Here is a 23,312-nt window from a genome sequence, read left to right on the forward strand (position 1 = left end):
GGGTAGGACTGCGCCACGTGGCGGCATCAGTTGACCAGATCGGGCGGCTATGACTGCGCCACGTGGTGGACATCCGTGGACCAGATCGGGCGGCTATGACTGCGCCACGTGGCGGACATCCATGGACCAGATCGGGCGGCTATGACTGCGCCACGTGGCGGACATCCGTGGACCAGATCGGGCGGCTACGACTGCGCCACGTGGCGGTCATCCGTGGATCAGATCGGGCGGCTATGACTGCGCCACGTGGCGGAAATCCGTGGACCAGATCGGGCGGCTACGACTGCGCCACGTGGCCGACATCCGTGGACCAAATCGGGCGGCTCTGACTGCGCCACGTGGCGGACATCCGTGGACCAGATCGGGCGGCTATGACTGCGCCACGTGGCGGCCATCCGTGGACCAGATCGGGCGGCTATGACTGCGCCACGTGGCGGACATCTGTTGAAGAAATCAGTGGCTATGACTGCGCCACGTGGCGGACATCCGTTGGGTAAATCAGCGGCTATGACTGCACCACGTGGCGGACATCCGATGATCAGATCGGGCGGTTACGACTGCGCCACGTGGCGGACATCCGAAGATCAGATCGGGCGGTTACGACTGCGCCACGTGGCGGACATCCGAAGATCAGATCGGGCGGTTAAGACTGCGCCACGTGGCGCACATCCGATGACCAGATCGGGCGGTTACGAGTGCGCCACGTGGCGGACATCCGATGATCAGATCGGGCGGTTACGAATGCGCCACGTGGTGATCATAAGATGACCAGATCGGGCGGCTACGACTGCGCCACGTGGTGACCATAGAAGACCAGATCGGGCGGCTATGACCTGCGCCACGTGGCGGCCATCCGTGACCACATTGGGCGGCTGTGGAGGCGCCACCTTGCGGCCATCCGTTGACTAGATCAGGGGGCTGTGGAGGCACCACGTGGCAGCCATCCCTTGACTAGATCAGGCGGCTGTGGGAAGGCCACGTGGCGGACATACGTGACCTGTTCAGGCGACTGTGGAGGCGCCACGTGGCTCCCATCCACGGATCCAATCGTGCGGCTGTAGAAGCGCCACCTGTTGGCCATCCGTCGACCAGATCATTGAGCTGTGGATGCGCCATGTGGCTTCCATCCGCGGATCCAATCGCGCTGGAGAAGCGCCACTTGGCGGCCATCCGTTGACTAGATCAGGCGGCTGTGGAAATGCCACGTGGCTTCCATCCGTGGATTCGATCATGCGGCTGCAGAACCGCCACTTGGTGGCCATTCATTTGACCAGATCAAGCGGCTTGGAGGCGCCACGTGGCTTCCATCCGTGGGCCCAATCGTGCGGCTGTGGAAGGGCCACGTGGCTTCTATGTGGACCCAATCGTGCGGCTGTTTTTAGCTTTGAAACCACCATGTGGCGGCATCGTGGACCAGATCGGGCGGCTATGAAATCGCCATCGCCGCATGGTGGGCCACATCGGGCGGGTATGGAACCGTCACGTTGTAAAAGGTGCGGTGCAAATATTCGTCTGATTCGTGTGGGAGAAATCGCGTTTTCTTCTATGAGTTATCGATAGGAATTCATGCGATCAAGACCGATGAATTCATCCACGAACTACTCACGGAAACTTTGATACTTTGTTAGAAATGGTGCTCATCTCTGTGGCCTACTGTATTCGTCTGTGAATGGGTTCCAATGGAACGCTGATTATGGTTTATTTTGACGCTGACTCTGCGACTGGACATTCTATTTTAGCACAGAAACTATACAGCACGCTGACTATTTTAGCAGACCTTTTTGTGTGTGTCCTTTTCTGTGAATCTGATTTTTCTATACATGCAAGGAAGTGCAGTCTAGAGATCTTAATTCACCAAACTCTTTTTTAAATAGTTAAAGTAGTTCGCAGGATCAAAAATGAAGTTGGGTTTTAAATTATTTAGTGCTCATCACGGGAAAGGATGTCAGCGTATGGAAATATGGCGGGAGGAAAGCTGACGCTGAAAGGCAATGCTTTTGATATAAAAGCTGGGGGATTAAGAAGAAAAAGAAAAAAAACGAAACATTATGAACAGAATTTGGCAAAGGTAGAAAAACCAAAATCATGAACAAGCGATTCAGAATCTGATCCGAAACTGGCTAGGCACAACAATCTGTTTATAAATACCATCGCACGACAGCTGAGAAGATATATAAGAAACAAAGAAACAGGAGTTAGATATAAGAAGGCTAACCAGGTTGGCAACCAAATGTCACCTTAAAAAAAAAAAGAAAAAACAAATTGAAGATCTCAACCAATATTTAGCAAATTTTAGTGAACATTATGACGTTCCTAAAGTTGGTCCATGATAGATTATTAACTACACTCGTTTGCTCTTTACTTTCCGTATAAGTAAAACGACCAGCAGAAAGACTATATCTCTTAATATGAAGATTTGTTTTATATCTGTTATAGCGGTAATTCTGGCTATCTGAATATGAAGATTTACTTTATATCTATTATTATAGCAGTAATTCTGGCTTATTTGTCATAGCTTTGTATCAAATTATGCTTTTAATATTGTTAATTACTATTTAATGTATCATAGTGATTCTTCACTTTTTTTAACCTATCATTTAAAATTCCTTATCCAACCCTTAACATTTTTATCCAACTCTTAACTGCAAAAACATTTTATGTTAATCAGTGATATGCTATTGTTATCTTTATGTCATGTTATGTGTGAATTTTCATTTTTATTATTTAAATTCTTTATTATTTTTTTACTTATCTTTATTATTATATTATACTATATGTTATATACAATATTTAAATATATATAATTATGTTGAATGTTATATCTACTATTTTACATATATATGCAAAATATCATATGAATTCGAAAGTGTCAAATTCATGTGACATTGGATAGGGGATTTTTTCACGAATCCAACATGATCAACTCCTCCACTGAAGGACAAATTCGACCCTAAATCTAATAGGGTATGAAATGGGGTTGCAAAGAAATCTTGATAAAAGAGGTTGAAACTGTAATTTTTAGGACTTCAAGAGCTCGATCAAGTGCTTTAAACGCTTGACCATTCAAAATTCAAATTGCTCGATCGAGCGTTAAAGTAACCCTCAATTGAGCAACATACGCGATTAACCAACGGCTAGATTGAGCCATTAAAAATTCTAACCTGCGAACGCCCTTACCAACTTTTATTAATGGTATTAATGGTAAACCAAATGACTTAGGGGCACGATCAAGCCGTTAACTCGAGTTAGAAAATGGCCCGATCGAGAGTTTGTTTAAACGCTTGATCAAACTATTTTTAAGCGCCTCAACAATTGGATCGCTTAAAAATTGATCGATCAAACGCTTAAAATTTCTCTATTGAGCATCCATTTTTCAGTAAAACGTACCCTCATTTCGCAAAAAACTATAACCCAACTCCATGCTTTGACCCCTACTGTAATTGCATGTGCATTCTTAGGCTTTGCAAAAATCTCCCTTAGTTTTTGAGACCAATTGCTGAAGAATTCCATAGAATTCTTCTCCCAATTTTTGTGTTGTTAACATTTGCAAGAAATTAAGAGTTTCACGAATGAATGGACCATCTAGGATTTCGTAGAACGAAGACTATTTATTGATGTCCACACTAAATTCTAGGCCTGCAAATACCTACAAAGCCCATTCTCGAGACTTTGGTAAAAGTAGGTGTTATTTATCCTCTCCCTGCAACGAATTGTTGCCCCCTCTTGTATTTTGTGAATTTAATACATTTTTTTGGTGATCAATCTGGTGGTTGCGAAAATTGTTCCAAAACCTACAACTAATTCTTGGGCATCAACCATTTTAGAACATGTCTTTATATTAATCATTAATATTTCTTTCATGTTAACAAAATTATTATTTTTAGTTTGGTTTTTGAGATATTACAATGATGAAGTATATTCTTTTTAATTTTGGAAATATAAATTATAATTTTTTTTAGATTTGTTTTATCTTTCTCCATAACTCTTTACGAATATTACGGTGTCAAACTTTACATTGATATAAAATAATAAGAATAATGAAAATATCAAAAATATTTTTTCCTTATTGCAAATAAAAATTTATTGATTTATAATTAATTTCAAACTCATAATAAACTTATCTCATTTTTTTTTTTTAAATACCATAATATTAATTAAACTTATAATAAATATTGATTTTAAAAATTGTATATAATTTTTTTTTTCAAATTATTATTTTCGTATGCATTTTTATTTATTTATTATTATTCTTTTATAAATCCATTTTTCTAATTCTTTTATTTTAAATACTTAAATTTATAAGACTAACATAAATAATGCGCATGCGCATTAATCATGGGCAAAGATATAACGACCTCCATATATTTTGGATTTAGAGATGTATAGGAAGTCACTATGTGATATTGATTGTTTTCTATTTATTTCAATTAATTTAAAATTATGATTACGCTGTAAGGCATTTCCTCTGGGAAGAACTCCCCTCCCAAGCCACCTGTACCCTTATCGGCCGTTGATTTTAGTGTTAGACGATTGAAAGAGAGTCTGTCGTTAGATTGAAAATAGTTAGGCCGTTAGGCCTTCCTTTTGAATCAGGGTTTTCGTCTACCTTTTCGATTTAAGCTCGACATCTGTGAACCATAATCTTGACATCTGTGACATTTCTATTAAGTGCTGGGTTTGTCGTGTCGATCCCTAGAAGTCACAGTGTTTGCAGGTGTCGATCTTTGTACCTGGAAGTCGCCGCTCGCATCGCTTTTTCTCATCTCCATTCGACATCTGTGCCACTCGTTTTACACCGAAGTATTTTAGGCAGGAGTTCCAGGACAATCCATTTTAGTGTTTCGTGGAGTTTATGGCATTGAATATGAGTTTTATGGTGCACCACTGAGACTCTCTCAATGGCATGACCGGTAATGGCATAATATTTACTGCCAATTCCAAATCGACAATCCTTTCGTGCATATTCTAGACACCCTGCTCGCAAATTTGGAACAAAACACGGGTTTCATTGCTTTCCTTTTCTTTAATGGTAGTGACCGCCAATGGCATAATCTTTACTGTCAATTCCAAATGGACAGACCTTTCATGCATACTCTCAACACCCTGCTCGCAAATCTCGATCAAAACAGGGGCTTCGTTGCTTTCCTTTTCTTTAGGGTTTCCATATAAATTCTAACTGAACATCTTCTTGATCGATTCCTTCGTTTCCACAATTTCTCTTTTGGAAAGGAAATCAAGCAGTGCAGATGTTAATTTCAGTATGATCCCAACAATATTCTCCAAGGAAGAGGACTAGGACGGCTCGCAAACCCACAACATCTACGATCCCTGAAATTTGCAGTTCATCCATGAGAGTATAAAGGATTCCTTCAGTAAAGCCCACAATGGCGTCAAATTGGAAGATACGGTGTCTGACATAAAGGGGAAGGCTCGATTTTTAGCCACTGGGTCTGCTTAAAGTCCATGGAGGAGACGAGATGATGGAAGGCTCTGGTGCTAGAACAATCGAAGGCTTTGGGTGGTGCGCTAGGTCGGCTTTTGGGCAGTTGAGGTGAAGATAAAGTCCAATGATTTCATATCTTGTCGTCTTGGAGAAGAAAAGCCAGAGAAGCTCAGTGACCTTGGCTTTCTCCCTAACGTCCGGAGCTCCCATCCTTGATTGTTTGCATTAATATAATATCCATGTGAGTCTATTTCTAGGGATTATGTTTTGCAAATTAGTAGATAAGTACTGGCCGTAGTTAAGGGTTTTATCTTTTTAATATTTTTGGGTTCTCGTAAATGTTAGAATGAATATATGTGTTTTGCATATAGTTTTCCTACAAACAATCCTGTTAACAGACTCTTATTTTCATTAACATACATGTTTTGGAGATAGTTTCCCTGTAAACAATCCTGTTAACAGACTCTTATTTTCATATGGAATTTTATTATCATCTCTAAGTTTGGATTCTATTTAAAGGCGATTATTATTTCTTCTCCATTCTATGAGTTTATAATTTCCATTTTATGTGGTTATGCATGGTGAAAGGCATTCATATGGATTGAGAATCCTTGTGAAATATTCTCACCCTGTTGATTGCAATTGTTATCTAAGATTTGTTAGTCGGGGTTCTGAAGAATTTTGTCGTTTGGAAGATAAAATAAGTGGGTAGTACGGGTTTGCAAAAGGGCAAACTGGGTACCAAGAAATCACTATTGCAGATATTTTCACCGCCACTATGCCCTCCTCAACAGAATGTCAGGAAGCAGAGATCGGAGTCCTTTGCTCAGAAGCAGAGACCGCAGTCCTTTGCTGACATGGCGTAAAATCCATCCCATGTATGTTATATTTCCTTCTATGATTCCATTAAACTAAAACTTTTGTAGGGTTTTGTTTTGTTCTGATTTTTTTTTGAAGAGTCTTATTAATTTATTAAACCTCTATCCATGAAAAGGAATTCCTTTGTATTATTCCTATGTATTCTTTCTTGGTAATATTATTTTGAAATGTGGGAGGCTGGAGTTTTTTACATAGACTTATTATTCTTCTGTATTCTTTCTTTCCTAGTAATATTATTTTGAAGTGTGGGAGGCTGGAGTTTTTGACACATATTTATTATGTTACTATTATGTACTAATCTAAATTCTTAAGCATAAAATTTTCCCATGATTAAAATTATGGGCATTACGGTGAAACTTTAATGGAAAGTTAAATATTTAAGCTCATGTTTTAACTTACAATGCCACTATATAGCAATTTTTATTAAAAAAATATATAAATGCATTTTATATCATATTTAAATTAATAATCAAATTTTGCTAACTTACAATTCCACTATATAATCTTTATTAAATAAATAAAAAAAGATATAAATGCATTTTATATCATGTTTAAATAAATAGTCACTTACAATGCCACTATATAATCTTTATTAAATAATAAAAGATATAAATGCATTTTATATCATATTTAAATAAATAGTCAAGTTTTGCTTTACAGCAGGCCCAAATAAATAGTAAGTTTTACTTATCAGGCCTAAATAAATAGTAGTTTTCCTATTAATTATTTTGAGAGTTCCAAATATCCACGCAGTAAGAAGATTAAAACTCATAATAAAAAAAATTTAATGGGCCAAAATAAATAGTAGTTTTCCAATTAATTATCTTGAGGTAAAACTCATAATAAAAAAAATTTAATGGGCCAAAATAGATAGTAGTTTTCCAATTAATTATTTTGAGGGTTCCAAATATCCACGTGGTAAGAAGATTAAAACTTACAATAAAAAGTTTTTAATGGTGAGTTTGTTAATATTTCCGAACCAATTATATTTTTTAAATTACATCAGACTTTAAAAATATAATAAAAAGTTTTTAATTTAATATTTTTTAACAAATTATATTTTTAAAATAAAATAAATCAAACTCAATAATATAGGAGATAGTAGACTTCCTAAGTTAGCTTTAAATTCTAGCCAAAACCACCTAAGACTGAAGCAGAGATGGTATAAAGACACAAGGTTAAACCTTTAGGAAATCAACGAGAATGATGCATTGCAAAACATTAATAACATTAAAAATATTGTTACTTCTAAGTTCAAAGAAAAAATGTGGTGTGAGAAAGATTTAGCAGTTAAAAGAAAATTAAGTTATTATAAGAAGGTCATCAACCCCACCCTAGAAGATCAAAAGTATCTCTCTGTTTTAACTAGCTCAAAGAAGAAAATTAATATAGAACGAATTCTCATGAGCTCCCTAGTGAAACAGGTCGTTGGGCAGTTCCTAAAACACCATGGATGGAAAGGATCTCCCATCTCTATGAGAATAGGAACATCGAGGATGAAAACCACTTCCTCTTAGAGTGCCCAGCTTACAATCACATTAAGTCTCAGTTTCATAATCTTTGTAGCAATACTGACCTTCTTCCTAGCCTTTTACCATATGTCAAAATTATAGTGGGCTCGGGAAGCTTCTCTCCATGCTTTTTGAGCAGAGGAATAAAATCTTAAATCAAACCAAATAATTTGTTTCTTTAGGTCCGATAGACCAAAGTTTGGTCGATGTTAACCACCATTATCATCATCGTTATTTATTTGAAATTAAAAGATAATAATAATTGATTATTATTTTAAAATATTTTTTAAAACAAATAGAGTTATATATATTAAAGATTTAGTTTAATTTATAAATAAAAAAATCTGAGGATATTAGTTTAATCAAGATTATGATTTTTTAATGTTTAAAATACATTTTTAATACATAAATTTGTTTATATAATTGTTTTTTTACATATTAAAAATTTATTTATTTAATTTTTTTTTAATATGAAATACTTTAAAAAAATTTGAGGTTTTTTGTTTGGTTTTGGTAAGTGACCAACATCATATTTTGCTTTTCTTAATAAAAATCTAAAAGTTATACATCGAAATCATTAAATAGGTTTTAAATTTTTCACTTATATTTTAATATTATAATTTTTAAGATTTTAAAATTAATATATATATGAGTGGGGTATTTTAATTGTTTTTTTACTTATATTTTTAAATTTTTTTATTAAATATTATTTAAAATATATATATTTTCTTTCACTTTATTTTTTAAATGGTTCTATCTAATTAATTTTTTTATTTGAGTGAAAAATTATTAATAATGTTAATAATTTTTAACAATATTCATCTGACCATAAATATTAAATTTTTTAACAATATTCATTTCACAATTAATTAACAAATTTTTTTTACTAGAACAAGTTGGCCTAACAATATTCATCTAATGTATAAAGTTGTCAATCTTGAACATCTAATTAATTTAATGACCATTAATTTTCCATCAAGGTTTCTTTAAATTCTTTGACACAATATCTTAAACTCTCCACAAATTTCTACTGGTTTAATAATTTTGTATTTAATTTCGGTGACATGAAGTTTATGTTCGACAGATCATAAAAAACACTATTTAGGCTATTTGTTTTTTTAAAAAGCTACGGTCTAATAATTTCATATTTACTCTCCTTGGCCTGGAATTTACATTCAAATTTTCTATTGTTTTAATAATTTGGTAATTAGATTTGCAAAGCACTTGATAATGGATTAGTCCCCAGCCAAGAGTCTTTCTACTAAATTTATTTTGTATTAAAATGAGAAATGGTCGTGCGGCCTGAAACACTTAGTGGGAGATTTGTTCACTACCATAGTGTAGCACTTGATTCCTATTTGGAAATTTAACATGGAGAAATTTTTCTTTTTCAGTAGAGAAACCATCATATTGAAATCTGTGTAGTATTCTATCAAGTTCATCATGGTCCAATTATTTACACGCTTTCAGTTAATTCAGTGGAGAAACCATTAGATTGAAATCTGTGTAAAAAAGAAAAAAGAGGAAAGAGATTGAAGGGCTTTCCATCCTCTAAAACTCTGTCACTGGTTTTAGTTTGTGGGAGCTCCCAACCCATCATGTCAAGATTTCCCTCTGTTCAATGTTTGGACAGTAAGTGTGTTTCTACATTATTTAAACGATAGAGAAATGGCTGTGATATACTGGTTTCTTGAGACAACTCTTGCCCTCCAAACCATGGAAATCCAAATACCACAGTGCAGGGTGAGGGGGGAAGAAAAGTACAAGCAGTTTTTAGCAGAACTGGAGGGTTTGAAAGGAGCAGAATCTAGAGCAGAAATATGCGTCATTGAAGGAAACCGTGTTGTTGAAATTGGGAGGTGACAAGACTTTCCAGAAATTGGAATCTCATGAACGGTATTGATTTTATTTGCATTAAAGAGCATGATAGTGGAGCCTCTCCTTGAAGATGTTTTACATTGGATAGTTTGCTATTGGTACCACAACATCAGAAATTGACTCGCAACAGTCTCTGAAACCACGCACCTGGCTGAGCGCCTCTACTTCCATAACCCACCGAAAAGATTCCCAACGATCTCAGAGATCCCATTGAACACAGCATAGAAATATCAGCTAAACCCAGTGATCCTGTTGAACAAGAGCTGTATTTATGTAAAAATTTGTCATATGTCGATGTTTACTCACTACAAAATTACAGATTGTCGTTAGTGGGGTTATAATAGAATTTACACAGAGATTCGTTTCTCTTAATTACATATTGCCGTTAGTGGGGTTATAACTACCTCTGCCTTTTGCCATGTAGCTTCTCCCATCTTCCAGAGGTGGTTTTACTCTGTAGCTATGAGAGATGTGTCATTTAGTTTTTTAAAACCAGCTAATAGCAAAGGTAATTTGTTTCTATGTCCCTTATTCATTTAGGTATTTGGTTGATATAGGTTATTTTATTTCGAACTACAGTAACGCAAAGGTTTTCTTTACAGACTTATGTACGATTGCACAAGGATAATACCCTACTTCCTGGTGAGGGTTACTATACTTCCTTACATTAAGTTGATTCCAAGAACACGAATTCTCCTTTTGTAGATTGGGAAAATCCATTGGCCAGCAAATTGAATTTCCCAATTCGTTACTTTCACTTTTGTTATTTATTTAGGGCTTTATGCCGCCCTACCTAGCCATGAATTCTACTAATCTTTGTTTTTTCTTCTATGGATTGTTAGGTTTGACCGCTTACAACTCTAGGCACGGAATTTTGGGTATGTGGTCCCATTATCTTATGGCTGTCAGGTTCCTGTCCATGACGCTTTGATTGTCTTTCTCTAGGTCTGAATTGGGGTTCCAACCCATGTACGATTAGGGTTTCTTAATAGACCCCAACCAAGAGTCTTTCTACTAAATTTATTTTGTATTAAAGTGAGAAATGGTCGTGCGGCCTGAAACACTTAGTGGGAGATTTGTTCACTACCATAGTGTAGCACTTGATTCCTATTTGGAAATTTAACATGGAGAAATGTTTCTTTATCAGTGGAGAAACCATCAGATTGAAATCTGTGTAGTATTATGTCAAGTTCATCATGGTCCAATTATTTACACACTTTCAGTTAATTCAGTGGAGAAACCATCATATTGAAATCTGTGTAAAAAAGAAAAAAGAGGAAAGAGATTGAAGGGCTTTCCATCCTCTAAAACTCTGTGATTGGTTTTAGTTTGTGGGAGCTCCCAACCCATCATGTCAAGATTTCCCTCTGTTCAATGTTTGGACATTAAATGTGTTTCTACATTATTTAAATGATAGAGAAATGGTTGTGATACTCTGGTTTCTTGAGATAGCTCTTGCCCTCCAAACCATGGAAATCTAAATAGCACAGTGTAGGGTGGGGGAGGAAGAAAAGTAGCAGCAGTTTTTAACAAAACTGGAGGGTTTGAAAGGAGCAGAATCTAGAGCAGAAATACGTGTCATTGAAGGAAACCGTGTTGTTGAAATTGGGAGGTGACAAGACTTTCCAGAAATTCGAATCTCATGAACGGTATTGATTTTATTTGCGTTAAAGAGCATGATAGTGGAGCCTCTCCTCGAAGATGTTTTACATTGGACAGTTTGCTATTGGTATTGTTATTTATTATCGTTTTACTATATTTGTAATAATGTGTTTTCTAGTTTAACCATATTTGTAATAATGTGTTAACCTATTTTATTTATAGTTCAAGGAAGTTCAACTCCATGTCAACCACTATTATTAGTATTTTTGGTTTAAATATGGTAAAAGTCAGTTTTGTAATTTTTTCCAGCAATAATTTATATTCAATTACTATTTAATTAGTTGATTTTTAATTGTGTTTTTAATGATATTTATGAACTCTTTACGATCTTCAACAAATAACTATTTTCCTAAGTCTATTTTAAGCCATTGCAAGCAAGCATACTGACTATAAAAAAAGCATTGGTTCTCGCACTGCTAGAAACTAAGAGGCCTATCCCAAAAAGAGAGCACAGAAAAATACTCTCGACTTACCTAAACATTTCTTTAGGTAGAAAGAGGAGAAAACAAAGTAGAAGAGATAAGATGCTTAGAAATATTACGCCATAGTGGATTGGAGTCGATGCAGTAATCCAGCCCATGTAGTTGTTGTTTTGGACAATGGCTGATATCTTCAAGCTTCGGTGTAGCCATGGTCTAATTTTATTGCTTCTGTTGCTTGTGTAGTTCTATATACTGCGTGTTGTCTAATTGATAGAGCAAGGTTGAAATCAGGGTACAATAAGTGAGTGGGTCGGAGCATGTGAGTTTAATTGGATGCTAGTCTCCTGTGCATTGTTGAAGGGCTTATTCAGGGGTTCACAGCTTTGCTCCCCAATCATGAAATCTTTAAAATTCCCGAGAGGGTGTGAATGAAGCCATATGCAAATTTGGGATGCTTTTAATGGCATATCGATCTCTCTCATAGTGCAGTGGCTTAACAAAAGGACCACTGTAAGTTAAATAAACAACTTTAGAAAAAAACCATCATCAACAATTGTTTTTTTTCTTGGTTGAGTATCTTGATTTTTGTGTGAAAAGGAAATAGCCGGATTTTGAAACTGGGTATTTGAGATTATCGAGGTGATTAATCGCAGAGGATAAAAGTTTGAGTATCATGCAAGCATCTTCCGCACTGGGTTGTGAAGGTTCGAAGCTTTAAAAAAAAAATATTACAGTTTTCAATCGACTGAAACTCCCAGTTTTTGTATATCTTGTATACTTTGATTTTTGTGTGAAAATCAAATCGCTGACTGTTGAAATTGGGTATTTGAGATGTGTGTTTGGTTTGTTCAATTAAAAGTATTATAAAATATCAATAATAGTGTTCATACTAAGGAGAAGTGGTAAAAATTTAGATGTCCATAGGAAATAAGAAATAGCATAATCTTATATTAACTTATATACAAATAAAGTAGTTTAAAAAAAGTAAATTTTGAACATGTTGAATCCATTTTATATACAGGTGAAAATGCAACTTACACAATGAAAATTTACAGGTGGTTTATATATATTTTTCCAAAAAGGAAAAAAAGATGATGAAAATTACATATTGTAGTAGCCACAAATTGTTCCTTGCTCTAAGGGCGCAGACCATCCTCACCAAGTGCATATATATATATATATGTGTGTGTGTGTGTGTGTGTGTGTGTGTGAAGCCCATGGCCTATCAAAAAATATGTAACATCATATAGTCACTGTTCAAAAATATATACATGCATATAAGCAAAAATAAAGTTGTATGTTTGTCATTAGTTTCCTTCAACTATTTCTTTCCCTTCATCAGTGAAGGGTTTGTGATAATAATCATAATGCATATAAACCCATCAAACCAGGCGTCTCCACTGAGGGTTACTAACTTATCAGGATTTTGCTCGAATGCATATTTACCCACTAAAAGGAAACAAAGTCATAAGATGAACTGTTGAAATGATAATAACCAAATGGTTTGTGTTTACTATGTTTACATTGCATCTAGTGACAATGCAAAGTAGACAAAAGACCATGGTACCTGCACCATAAGACCTTACATGCGTAAAAGTGCATTACTTTCAGATTCTCTTAGTTGTCTTTTCTCCTCGTCTTTTGGTTCCCCGGTGCAATGGTTACTTCCAAGCACCAAGATGTTTTTATCCTTTTTCATCACCAAGTATTTTCCTATACCAAATGGTTTGGATCTACCACCTCCTTGCTTGGTAGATTCAGTCGTGAAATTTACTTCCAAGCACCAAGATGTTTTTATCCTTTTTCATCACCAAGTATTTTCCTATACCAAATGGTTTGGATCTACCACCTCCTTGCTTGGTAGATTCAGTCGTGAAATATTTTTATTTGGTTTAGAATGCGAATTCAAATCCTGAATCAGTTGCATGTATTATGGTTAGTGGATTGTACACTACGTCAGATGTGAGTTGAGACATAGTGCCATCATCATGGAAGGGGTGGCTAAGGGTGAAGATGCATAAACTCTTCTACTATTTTAATTTCCTCAAGAATTTATAAAAATTTGTTTATTATTTCTTTTTCCCTAAATTAATTTACATATTTGATAGTGGATTGTACACTACGTCATATGTGGGTTGAGACATGGAAGAGGGTGAAGATGTAGAAACTATTCTACTATTAAAATTCCTCAAGAATTCATACAAATTTGTTTATTTTTTCCTTTTCCATAAATTAATTTACATATTTGAAATATTAATAATACTTCTACATAATTTGAATGAAATATACATTTTGCAGGTTCATTACTTCTTCTTCAAGTCTTTGATGTCTCCAACAAGTCTTAATGAAATTTCAAATATGGAATGACAACCATGATGTTATTCACAATGTTATATTTTCTTTTCACCTCTTCCATTACAATCTACTACTTGTAATTTTTTATTTAAACTTAAAAAAAACATCTTTGATGATCAATAGGCAATCTTTGTTACAAACATTATACTCTCTGTAAATTTCACCTAATGTAAATCATTTAACTTTATATTTCACCTTTACATGCAATCTTGTTGATTAATTATTATTTTCAATAACCTTCCAGATGTCATGATTATTCCTCAATTGCCCGAGATGTCAAAAAGCAAAAGCAACGCTATAAATAGGTAGCATATGGAAAAATAGCATAAATGAAGAAAAATATCGTATGTTTTGCAATCTTGTATCCCTCAAACTTGTTTTAAAATTAAACACAATAAACCTTAAAATAATAGACCATAACATGTTCACATAAACCATAGCAACTATATGGATAATGGATACATGAGACTATTTTTATTTACAAAATATCCATATTCGGAATACTCACAAGTAACTTAAGGATATAGCTGTAAATGTAACTCAATCTTCCACCCTTGCTTTCAATCTTTTCTATAAATCCTTACTTTCAATGACCATTCACATTTTGCTATTGTTCCTCAATTTATGCCTTGTGTTTCTTTTGCAACAATTTATGCCTTGTGTTTTTTTTGCAACATTTCGTACAAATGCTAGTTTAATTTTATATTAAAAATAAAATACAAAAAATATTATTAATTATCATATTTTACTAAATCAATTAAAAATTCTAAACTGGTCTACGGTAATAAAGTGATGATTTTTTTCAATTTTTTTTGGGATGCCCCTCTGCATCATCTTCCGGCCTCCACCCCTTCCGTCCTCTACGGGACAAATTAAGGACCTGTGGTTTCCAGGTCACGGTGAAGATCCAAAGCCACACCTATCCCTTGCTTTTGTTTTCTACCATCTCAAAGCCTTTGGTGCTTCAAACTTCCCATCACTCTGCCTGCCTGGGCATCATCTGCTTCATTGTTACTATTACTCCTGCTTCAAACTTCTATCGATCTGTCTGCCCGCGCATCATCTGGTTGCTTATTATCATTACTTACCTCTATTCTTCTTCCAATGGCACACAACACAACCGCCTCTACTTGTGCATCTAATTCATCCGCATCCTATTCTGCGCCCAACTACTTCCATATATTTATAAATCACCGCGGCTGCGATGTCAAGAAAACCTTCGCCGCACATCTCTACCGGCGCCTTACTTCCCATGGATTGTGAGTGTTTCTTGACCGGCCAGAGTTAGAGGCTGGAAAAGGAATTATTTCTCAAATCGAGGAGGCTATCCAAGTGGCCTCTGTCCAGATTGCCATTTTCTCAGAAAACTATGCCAAATCGAAATGGTGTCTGGATGAGCTTCGGCTGATGGTAGACTCAGAGAAGCGTGGGGCTACCATTCTACCTGTATTTTACAATATTAAACCTTCCGATCTCCGGTGGGCGGACGCAACTCAAGATGGACCGTACGCTCAAGCCCTGCTCAAACATGAAGAAAAGGGGCGATACAACCCCCGAAGAATTCAAGGTTGGAGAGAGGCTCTTTCTCAGGTTTCATATATCAGCGGCTTTGAGTTGGAGGCATGTAATGGGTGAGTATCTTCGACACTGTTACAATTCCTGTCTTTGCTTTTCTTTCATGGATTGATAGCCACATGACAAATTAGGCAAGTTACTGTTTGTAATTTTACCCTCTGAATATGCCATATTCAGGGATGAGGCTGATCTCTTGGATAAGGACTTAAAAACAAATACAACACAAAGACACACAACTTCATTAATTCAATTGCTTAATTACATCGCACTTATATAGGAAAACTTATGCAACCAATTCCTAACCACTCACAACTAATTCTTGTTAAACTGCTCACAACTAATTCTGTTCAACTGCTCATAACTAATTCTATTTCTGCATTATTCTCACATCCTCCCTTAATGGAGAAATGGATTTTCTACAATACCTAACTGACTTCTAAAAACTTCAAATTTGATTTTACCAAGGGGCTTAGTAAATATATCAGCCACATTATCCTTGGTGTTACAAAATATCAATCCAATTTCATTTGACTCAATTTTCTCACGTACAAAGTGGTACTGTAACTCAACGTGTTTTGTTCTAGCATGGTAAACTGGATTATGTGCTAATTTGATAGCACTCTGATTATCACAATTGATACATGTTGCACCACTTTGCGCTTCTTCAAGATCTGCAAGAATTCTCCGCAACCAAATAGCTTCACAGGTGGCATTGGTCAAAGCTTTGTACTCTGATTCTGTTGATGATAAAGAAACAGTTGGCTGTTTCTTACTACTCCAAGATACGACCCCTGATCCAATATGAAATGCATAGCCAAAGGTAGATCGTCTGTCATCTGGATTTCCTGCCCAATCTGAATCAGAAAAACCTGTCAGTGCAACATCAGATACATCAGTATACATAATACCAAGATTCACTGTTCCCTTTAAGTATCGGAGAACTTTCTTTGCAGCATTCCAGTGATTTCCTGAAGGCTTAGCCATGAATTGACTAAGGATACTGACTGAGTATGCAATGTCTGGTCTGGTAGTGGTGAGATAGTTCAAACTTCCCACTAACTGACGATATAATGTTCCATCTGCCTCTTTCGATCCATCTTCTTTGTACAACTTTGCATTCTGTTCTAGGGGAGTTGACATAGCTTTGCAATCTGTCATATTGAACTTTTTAAGAATCTCCTTTGTATATTTGCTTTGAGTGATCAAAGTTTTACCAGGTTCTCTCCATACCTCAATTCCTAAGCAATAATGCATTTCACCCAAATCTTTCATTTCAAAATCCTGTGACAACTGAACTTTAATTTCTTCAATTAACTTGTGAGCACTGCCAGTTATAATGAGATCATCCACATACAAAGATATTAAAGCAACATTTCCTTTTTCATCTTTCTTAACATACAAGTTAGGATCATTTTTGCTTTTCACAAATCCATTCTGAAGAAAGAAGGTATCAATCTTTACATACCATGATCTTGGTGCCTGTTTCAAACCATACAATGCCTTTCTTAACCTGCAAACCAGATGCTTCTGTCCCTGTTTGACAAACCCTTCAGGTTGAACCAAATAAACTTCTTCCTTTAAATCACCATTTAGAAAAGCAGATTTGACATCCAATTGATGTATATTCCAATTATGTTTTGTGGCTAAGGCAATCAGTAATCTAATTGTATTCAACTTAGCTACTGGTGCAAAAGTGTCTTCATAATCAATTCCCTCCTGTTGAGCATATCCTTTTGCTACTAATCTTGCCTTAAATTTATCAATTGTACCATCTGCTTTAAATTTTGTTTTGTACAACCATTTGCTTCCAATTGGAACTTTATTTTCAGGAAGTTCCACTAATTCCCATGTTTGATTTTTCATAATAGAAGCATACTCATCATTCATAGCATTAATCCATGGTTCATGTTGTTTATCCTGCTCATAATCAATTGGTTCTTCAACATTCATTATATTAGACATTAAGGCATAGTCTCTATACCTTTCAGGAAGCCGAGTCTGTCGGGACGACCTTCTTGGTGTGGGTGTTCCATCCATGATTCGTTGGCTTTGAGGTGTATCACCTCCTTGTGATGACTCACTGCTGCTAGATGTGCTCATACTGCTGCTATCATCCTGATCCTGTACCTGTACCTGGACCTGTTCCTGTTCCTGCTTAATCAAAGTATCAAGCTTGAGATGTGCATCATTAGAAATATGCCATGTATCATTCTTTGTGTTACTTTTATCAGTCTACTCATGAAACAATACATCACGACTTGCAAATAGTTTATGGGAACTTGGATCAAACAATTTATAGGCTTTCTGATCCATACAATATCCAATGAAAACACACTTGATGGACTTGGCATCAAGTTTGCTTCTGTTAGCCTTAGGAATATGAGCAAAAGCAGTACATCCAAAGACTTTGAAATGACTCACATCAGGTTTATAACCATAAAGAACCTCAAAAGGAGTTTGAAAAACTAATTTCTTAGTGGGACATCGATTCTTCAGATAAACAACAATGTTAATGGCTTCTGCCCAGAAACCATTAGAGATGTTCTTACCTTGCAGCATACTACGAGCAGATTCCACCAAGGTTCTATTCCATCGCTCAGCAACACCATTTTGCTGAGGGGTATGTGGCACTGTGAATTGTTGTTGAATTCCATTAGATTTACAATAGGTGTTAAATGCTTTTGATTTATATTCACCCCCTTGATCAGATCTGAGTATTTTAATGCACTTTCCTGTTTGTTTTTCAACCATATTTCGAAACTCTTTAAAATACTCAAATATATCACTTTTCCTTCTAATGAAATAGACCCAGGTATATCTAGATCTATCATCAATAAAAATAACAAAGTATGAAGCACCACCAAGAGACCTAGTTTGCATAGGTCCACATACATCAGTGTGAATTAATTCAAGTATATCATACTTTCGTTTCTCAGTATGAACAGGAAACTCTTCTCTATGCTGCTTACCAAGTGCACAAGCTTCACATGGTAAATGTTCACACTTCATAACAGGAAGACCTTCAACCATTGATTTCCTTTGTAACAACGATAAATCATTGTAATTTAGGTGCCCATACCTGTGATGCCATAATTCTGCTGTCGATGTCTCTTGGGATGTCAATGCAACATGGCGCTTGACTGTCACATCCAATCTGTATAATCCTCCAACCCTGGTACCTGTAGAAACAACCCTGTAGTGGTCCTGAACATCTTTCACTATACACCCCAATTTACCAAATTCGACTTTTAAATGATTATCAGTGATAGTGGAAACAGATAGCAAATTCTTTTTGAGAGCAGGTACATACATCACATTATGAATCTGTCGCATTTGTCCATTAGGTAAGTACACATTTATTATGCCATAGCCTTGAACTTTAAGTGACCTATCATCTCCTAGGTAAATGTGTGTACCATCAGATTTCTCATAATATTTATCATACCAATCTTTATTACAAGTCATGTGTGCTGATGCACCAGAATCTATAAACCAAGCATTCTCATCATCAGTTTCAGCAGACAATGCAGCATCAGAAAGAAATAACTTAAGATTTTTAAATCCATCATTCACTGAGGTGTCTCTGTTTATGTAATTTCCATTATGCCTGCTATGTCTTTGATTTGATTCATTATTCTTTCTCCTATAGCAATCTTTAGCCAGATGTCCAGGTTTTCCACAATAATGACATTCAATGTTCCTTTTAACATAAGAATCAGGAGGTGCCATACCTTTCTGCTTTGCTTGAAAACGGCCTCTGTTTCTGTCCCATGGTCTCCCTCGGAATGGTTTTTGGCCTCTTGCAGTCAAAGCCAAATCAGAACCATTTGACTCCAGTTCAAAAGTTTTCATGCACTCTTCTTCTTGAAGAAGAATTCTAGCCAATTCTTCAAATGTAGGAGGTGTTGGTCTAGCGGAGAGAGCTGAAATAAAGACTTTATAGTCTGGGACTAACCCCTTTAAAGCAACAGTTACCAAGTCTGTACTAGAAACCTTTTCACCAATATCACCAAGATTATCACAGAAATCTTTAATTCGGGAAAGAAAGTTACTAATGCTTTCATTGGCATCCATTTTGATAGATAGCAGCTTTGTTTTTAAAAATAAAATATGGTTTGCATTAGTAGTTTCATACAAACCTTTGAGAGTGTCCCATGTCGCCTTCGAAGTTTCACAGTCCCGAATGTGAGGAATAATATTGTCCTTCACTAACATGCGTAGCAGCACCCTTGCTTTCACTTCACGCTTCTCCCAATCTTGAGTGTTAGTAGGAGGTTGAGGCTTGGTCTCGTCACCTTTGACAATCGGCCAGAGATTGTATGCCTCCAGTACTGTGATGATCTTAAATTTCCAATTTACATAGTTTTCTCCATCAAGTTTTGAAGACTCATTTAAATATGAATCTGCAAGAGGATTAGCCATCTCTCCACTCTGCTATCTTTTAAAAAACACTGAACAACCTCTGCTATCAAGCAATTACAAGATTCGGCAGCAAACTAAACCAAAACAGCACATAGAACCCAAGTTTGGGCTCTCGATTCTACACGAACCAGTGATTATCCCTTACAAACTGCACCTCGTAACAGTAACAGAAACTACATATACAGGCGAGGATGGAACACTTACAGAAAATGCAGTGAAGTATAGAACATACAAAATCTACTCAGAATTGTGTAACTGGCTCAGATTTACAGCAAGTACAGTGAATCCGCGAAGGCTATGTCCGCAGACGCGCTGGAAATGAACTGCTGCACCGGATTCAGGGCTGTCCACAGGTCAGCGTATGCTGTCCACAGCGTATCCTTCAAGCCTCCGTCCACACCGTCCACAGGTCAACGTCCAACAGCCTCACACGCTCCACAGGGCCGTCAGGGATCACAGGGTTACTGCGCACACTCTAATGGCAGAGTCTTACTGCCCACGAAGAGGAGAGAGGCGCAGACAAAAGAGCTCTGTGCTCTGATACCAACTTAAAAACAAATACAACACAAAGACACACAACTTCATTAATTCAATTGCTTAATTACATCACACTTATATAGGAAAACTTATGCAACCAATTCCTAACCACTCACAACTAATTCTAGTTCAACTGCTCATAACTAATTCTGTTCAACTGCTTCATAACTAATTCTATTTCTGCATTATTCTCACATAAGGTAGTGGAAAGGGTATTGACAAAGGTTCCAAAACCAGCGTTACACGTGGCCAAATATGCAACTGGTTTACCAGAAAAATTTGAAGATTTTGAAAAGACTGTATCATCCCAGCAGGAGCAGCAACCGACGGAGTCTAAGGTAGTGGCGATTGCAGGTGTGGGTGGAGTTGGCAAAACGACGCTAGCCAAGGAATTCTTCAACTCTAAGAGATCAGGTTATGGTTGCTCCTCCTTTCTAGCTGATGTGAGAGAAAAAGCGTCTAGGGCGTCGCTACCTTCCCTGCAGTCTCAACTCATTAAAGACTTGAAAGGTGTAAGTAGGGGAATTGATAATTGGGAAGAAGGTATAGGAATACTTGAAACATGTCTCTCATCTTGTCAGGCTCTCATAGTAATAGACGATGTAGATGATGCCGATCAATTGGATGCATTTTTGCCAATTAAGGGCGTCCTTCATTCCAAGAGCTTGATTTTGGTCACGTCCCGGGACAAGCATGTCCTTCGAAGCGCGGGAATAGGGAAGTCATCTATTTATCACCTAAAGGGCCTCAATAAATCACATTCCCAAGAACTTTTCTGCTCCTATGCCTTCTTTCAGCCACATCCACGAGCAGGGTTTGAAAACCTTGTCGACAGGTTTGTAAAAAGCTGCGACGGTTTGCCTCTATCCCTAAAAGTTTTTGGTGCTCTTTTATGTGGGCAAGATCAGCCTTATTGGGAAGAAAAATTAAAGGAACTTCATAGATTGCCCGAGAAGATCCTGGCAAGCCTTAAAATTAGTTATAATTCATTGAATCAAAAGGAACAGCAAATATTTTTAGATATTGCTTGTTTTGGCATAGGAGAAGAGAGGGATAAGTGGGTAACAATATGGGGCGGATTGGCGGGGCTTCAAACTCTAGAAGACAGATGTCTTGTAGAGGTAAAGGAGGAGACTCTGTTGATGATGCCAGGGTTTGTAGATGTAAAAGTGAACAGCATGAGAATGCATGATCATGTGCGCGACATGGCAAGAAATATTGTTGAGGAAGTATCAATGCCCCGTCGTCTTTGGCGTTCGGTTGAGGACGTCCATGATCTGTTCGAGGAGCAGTCATTATCATCTGTAAGTGATTTAATCGTCTAAGACTTCATACCCATGTCCGCAATTTTCAAGTTCTTTTTATGCAAATAAATAAATAATATGCCAGGTACTATGTCTTAATAGTCTTTTAAGAACGAACAGGTAATACCAGATATACGTGGAATTAGGATGACTACCCAGTTAACAAAACAGGAACAATTATTACGCACAAAATCAGAGATACCGCTGAACAAAATTTCAAGTGAGCCGGCGCTCAAAATGAGAACATTGCAACTTCTTGAAAGTGAAGGGGAATTTGTGGAAGGCATAATAAGAAGGGTGCGGTCACCAAATCTCGTATGGCTCCGCTGGAATAAGTGTCCCTGCTCTTCGCTGCCTACCTGGATTCCAATGGACCAGTTAAAAGTTTTAGAAGTGAGTGGAACGAAACTGAAAAAATTATGGCGTCGTGATTCTCAGGTGGGTAAATGTAGATGAACATACAGCAATAGTAGATGAGAGTAATTGTGTATCTTCTGTTTTCTCATGTTATGATTAAAACGTCCAACATTGCAGGCACCTCTACAGTTGCGGGAGTTGTATGTTCATGATGCTCCACTTTTAGAGTTTCCAAAGTCAATAGCGAAGCTGACACACCTCGAAAGGATTGTCCTCAGGGATTCTAATTATTCAACTAGTCCTCCAGAGCCCGCAGATCTATCAACGTTACCAACGTTACCAGAAGAATTCTTTCATCTCCGCTCCTTGAAATATCTAGAGCTTCATGGGCGCTTCAGGATTCTTCCGAAGGAATTTGGAAATTTAACAAATCTCCAAAGCATCGTTCTCTCTGGCTGCCAAAGGATGGAGAAGCTTCCAAATTCTTTCACGGATTTAACAAGTCTCCAAGTCATCCAGCTATCTGGCTGCCACAGTTTGAAGCGGCTTCCAAAATCCTTGGGAGATCTAACAAATCTCCAACGAATATCCCTCGACCGGTGAGGGAGTTTGGAGCTTCTTCCAAATTCGTTTGCGAATCTGGCAAATCTCCAAGACCTCTATCTGTCGGGCTGCAACAGATTGAAGCGGCTTCCAAACTCCTTGGGGGATTTAACAAATCTCCAAAGAATCACCCTCAAGAACTGCGAAGGTTTGGAGGTACTTCCAGAATCTTTTGGGTGTTTGACAAATCTGTTACGCATTGAACTCACTGGCTGCAAAAGATTGAAGAACCTTCCAGATAGCTTCACAGGTTTAACGAGCCTTCAACACCTCAAGCTGTCTGACTCCGACAAATTGAAGCGTCTTCCAAAATCCTTGGGGTGTTTAACAAATCTCCAATACATTGGTCTAGCTGGGTTTCCGA

At 37.0% G+C, this 23,312-nt stretch overlaps 1 protein-coding gene across 1 annotated transcript; it reads left to right on the forward strand.

Annotated features, from left to right (window-relative positions):
- Positions 1 to 1,230: 1,230 nt before the first annotated feature.
- On the forward strand, positions 1,231 to 23,080 carry LOC149214835 (disease resistance protein RUN1-like). The gene is made up of 6 exons (XM_089389517.1): positions 1,231 to 1,468; positions 15,433 to 15,781; positions 20,420 to 20,633; positions 20,885 to 21,988; positions 22,109 to 22,426; positions 22,523 to 23,080. Exons 1-6 carry the CDS (start codon positions 1,231 to 1,233, stop codon positions 22,946 to 22,948), a joined length of 2,649 nt encoding a protein of 882 aa, XP_089245643.1. The 3' UTR covers positions 22,949 to 23,080.
- Positions 23,081 to 23,312: the final 232 nt, after the last annotated feature.

This window comes from Pinus tabuliformis, chromosome 1_1 (assembly GCF_031772625.1).
Source record: "Pinus tabuliformis cultivar Carrire ecotype Pingquan chromosome 1_1, CPIR1, whole genome shotgun sequence".
In the NCBI taxonomy this organism is placed as follows: domain Eukaryota; kingdom Viridiplantae; phylum Streptophyta; class Pinopsida; order Pinales; family Pinaceae; genus Pinus; species Pinus tabuliformis.

Bases quoted from the DNA above. Each gene is read 5' to 3' on its own strand.
- LOC149214835 (XM_089389517.1), top strand. From the start codon at position 1,231: ATGCGGCTGCAGAACCGCCACTTGGTGGCCATTCATTTGACCAGATCA. The intron at 1,469-15,432 runs GTATGGAACCGT...TTGACCGGCCAG, and splicing joins TGGTGGGCCACATCGGGCGG to AGTTAGAGGCTGGAAAAGGA. The intron at 20,634-20,884 runs GTCTTACTGCCC...TTCTCACATAAG, and splicing joins GCGCACACTCTAATGGCAGA to GTAGTGGAAAGGGTATTGAC.